This window comes from Aureococcus anophagefferens, assembly GCF_000186865.1.
Source record: "Aureococcus anophagefferens unplaced genomic scaffold AURANscaffold_3, whole genome shotgun sequence".
Taxonomy (NCBI): domain Eukaryota; class Pelagophyceae; order Pelagomonadales; family Pelagomonadaceae; genus Aureococcus; species Aureococcus anophagefferens.
Window position 1 is genome coordinate 2,200,135 of NW_008705563.1, and position 1,993 is coordinate 2,202,127.

At 65.6% G+C, this 1,993-nt stretch overlaps 2 protein-coding genes across 2 annotated transcripts in view; one reads left to right on the top strand and one right to left on the bottom strand.

Moving 5' to 3' along the window:
• AURANDRAFT_20899 (hypothetical protein) overlaps nt 1-456 on the top strand; it is a gene marked incomplete at both ends in the record, with an annotated part of 4,280 nt that extends 3,824 nt beyond the window's left edge. Inside the window, one exon of the mRNA XM_009035523.1 lies at nt 250-456. Coding sequence (XP_009033771.1) covers nt 250-456 — 207 coding nt within the window. The remainder of the gene's footprint in view (nt 1-249) is intronic.
• An 85-nt stretch (nt 457-541) lies between these two features.
• AURANDRAFT_70919 (hypothetical protein) overlaps nt 542-1,993 on the bottom strand; it is a gene marked incomplete at both ends in the record, with an annotated part of 5,818 nt that continues 4,366 nt past the window's right edge. The window contains one exon of the mRNA XM_009035664.1: nt 542-1,947. Within this exon, the coding sequence (XP_009033912.1) occupies nt 706-1,947 (1,242 nt within the window). The remainder of the gene's footprint in view (nt 1,948-1,993) is intronic.

The window sequence follows — 1,993 nt, forward strand, 5'->3', positions numbered from 1 at the left end:
TGCCTTTTTGGGAGTGTGTACCGCGACGGTTTGTACGGTCTCGTGCAATCAGATAAGAAAGCCGCAAAAATTTGGAAGCGCGCCGTGGAGCTCGGAGATGTGGAAGCAACGGGACTTCTTGGGGGTTTGTACCATGAGGGGTTGGGCGTCAAGCTGGACAAGAAGAAGGCGGAGCGGCTGTATCGTGCAGCCGCAGACCGGGGCGACGTGTTCGCGCAGGCCCGTTTTGGGAATTTACTTGATTCTGAGCAGAGATTTGAAGAAGCGGCCCGATACTACGCACTCGCGGCGAATCAAGGCTGTACCGATGGAGAGTATAACCTTGGCTGGTGTTACCAGCACGGAGAAGGCACGGAAGTCGACCTCGGCAAAGCCAGATACTGGTACGAGCGCGCCGCTGCCAAGGGCAACGAGAAAGCTATACACAACCTCAAGTACCTCGACGCGCGAGTGTAGTCTAAATCTTTACGCCGCGTCGTCGCCCGAGCCCGAGATGCTGCGCTGACCCCTGGTTCGTCTGCCGCTTGAAACAAACACAATTGGGATGGGAGTTGCTTTAGCTCCGCGGGCGCGCGCGTCGCGGTGGCTCGGCGCGCGTTCGCGTGGCGTCGGCGGGTGGCGGCGGTTCAGGGAGGATGGAGCGGATGAGGATGAGGTTGCTTGTGGAAGGGCGTGGACAGGATGAGAGGAAGTAGACGCGACCGATCACAGTTCGGCGGCCTGCGTGATCTTCTGGAGCGCCTGCGGCTGGTCGCCGGCCGGCTGCTCGGAAATCTGGTCGGAGGCGGGCAGGTTCTGCTCGTCGGTGAAATCCTGGGACATGTCCCAGGAATCCTTGCGCGCCGTGGCCTCACTCTCGCGGCTCTTGAAGTAGACGAGGGCGGCGATGATGAGGAGCACGACGACGACGGCGACGATGATGCCGGCCATGGCGCCGGAGTCGAGGCCGTCGTCCGACGACTTCTTCTTGGACGACGAGCCCGAGTCGACGGAGTCATCCGTGACGGGCGGCGCGGCGGTCGTCGTGACGGGCGTGGGCGCGGCCGTCGTCGTCGTCGTCGTCGGCGCGGCCGTCGGCTTGGCCGACGGCGCGGCCGTCGGCGCGTAGACCCAGTACGGCTCCGGGTCCGAGACGATGGAGACCACCGTGAAGTCGTCGCCGAGGTCGAGACCGAAGTAGTCCGCCCAGTAGAGGATGCGCTCGAGCATGACGCCGTCGGCGATGGCGATGGCGACGTCCTCGACCATGGCGTCGAGGCAGTCGTCGTTCGAGTTGTGGCCCGCCATCGCGCACGTGTCCATGAGGATGACGGCCTCGATGGACGCGGTGTCGTCGCCCGCGGCCTGGAGGAGCTGGCGGCGGCGCGCCTCCCCGAACGTCGCCGTGAGGTCGGCGACGGCCTCGGGCCCGGTGAGGAAGGGGATGACGTCGTTGATCGCGTAGGCGAAGGCCGAGAAGCCCGCCTCGGAGATGAGGGCCTCGCCGTTGAGGCCGTCGACGAGGAAGGACAGGTACATCCACGCGGTCTGCGACGCGTCGAACGCCGTCGGCTGGCCGAAGTTCGACGCCGTCGGCGGCTCCGTCGGCGGCATGACGATGCCGTCGACGGCGAGGAAGCGCTCGACGCAGGGGCCCGTGCACGTCGTGATCATCTGGAGGTCGTCGGGCAGGAACTGGATGCCGATCTCGCCGTCGTCGGAGCCGCCGCCGAAGTCGACGGCGTAGAGGCCGTTCGGGAGGCAGAAGTTGATGACCTCCTCGGAGCCCGTCTCGACGGTGCCCGTGAGGATCTGCTCGCCCTGGCGCACGCCGACGTACTTGTAGAGCGTGTACGTCGCGCCCTCCCAGCCGTCGCCGCCGTAGTCGTAGAGCGCGAGGTAGTAGCGGTACTCGCCCTCGACGTCGCAGGGCGTGAACGTCGGCGACGACGTCGGCTTCGCCGTCGGCTCGGCGTCAGCGAAGTCGTACGAGAAGACCCAGTCGCGCTGTCTC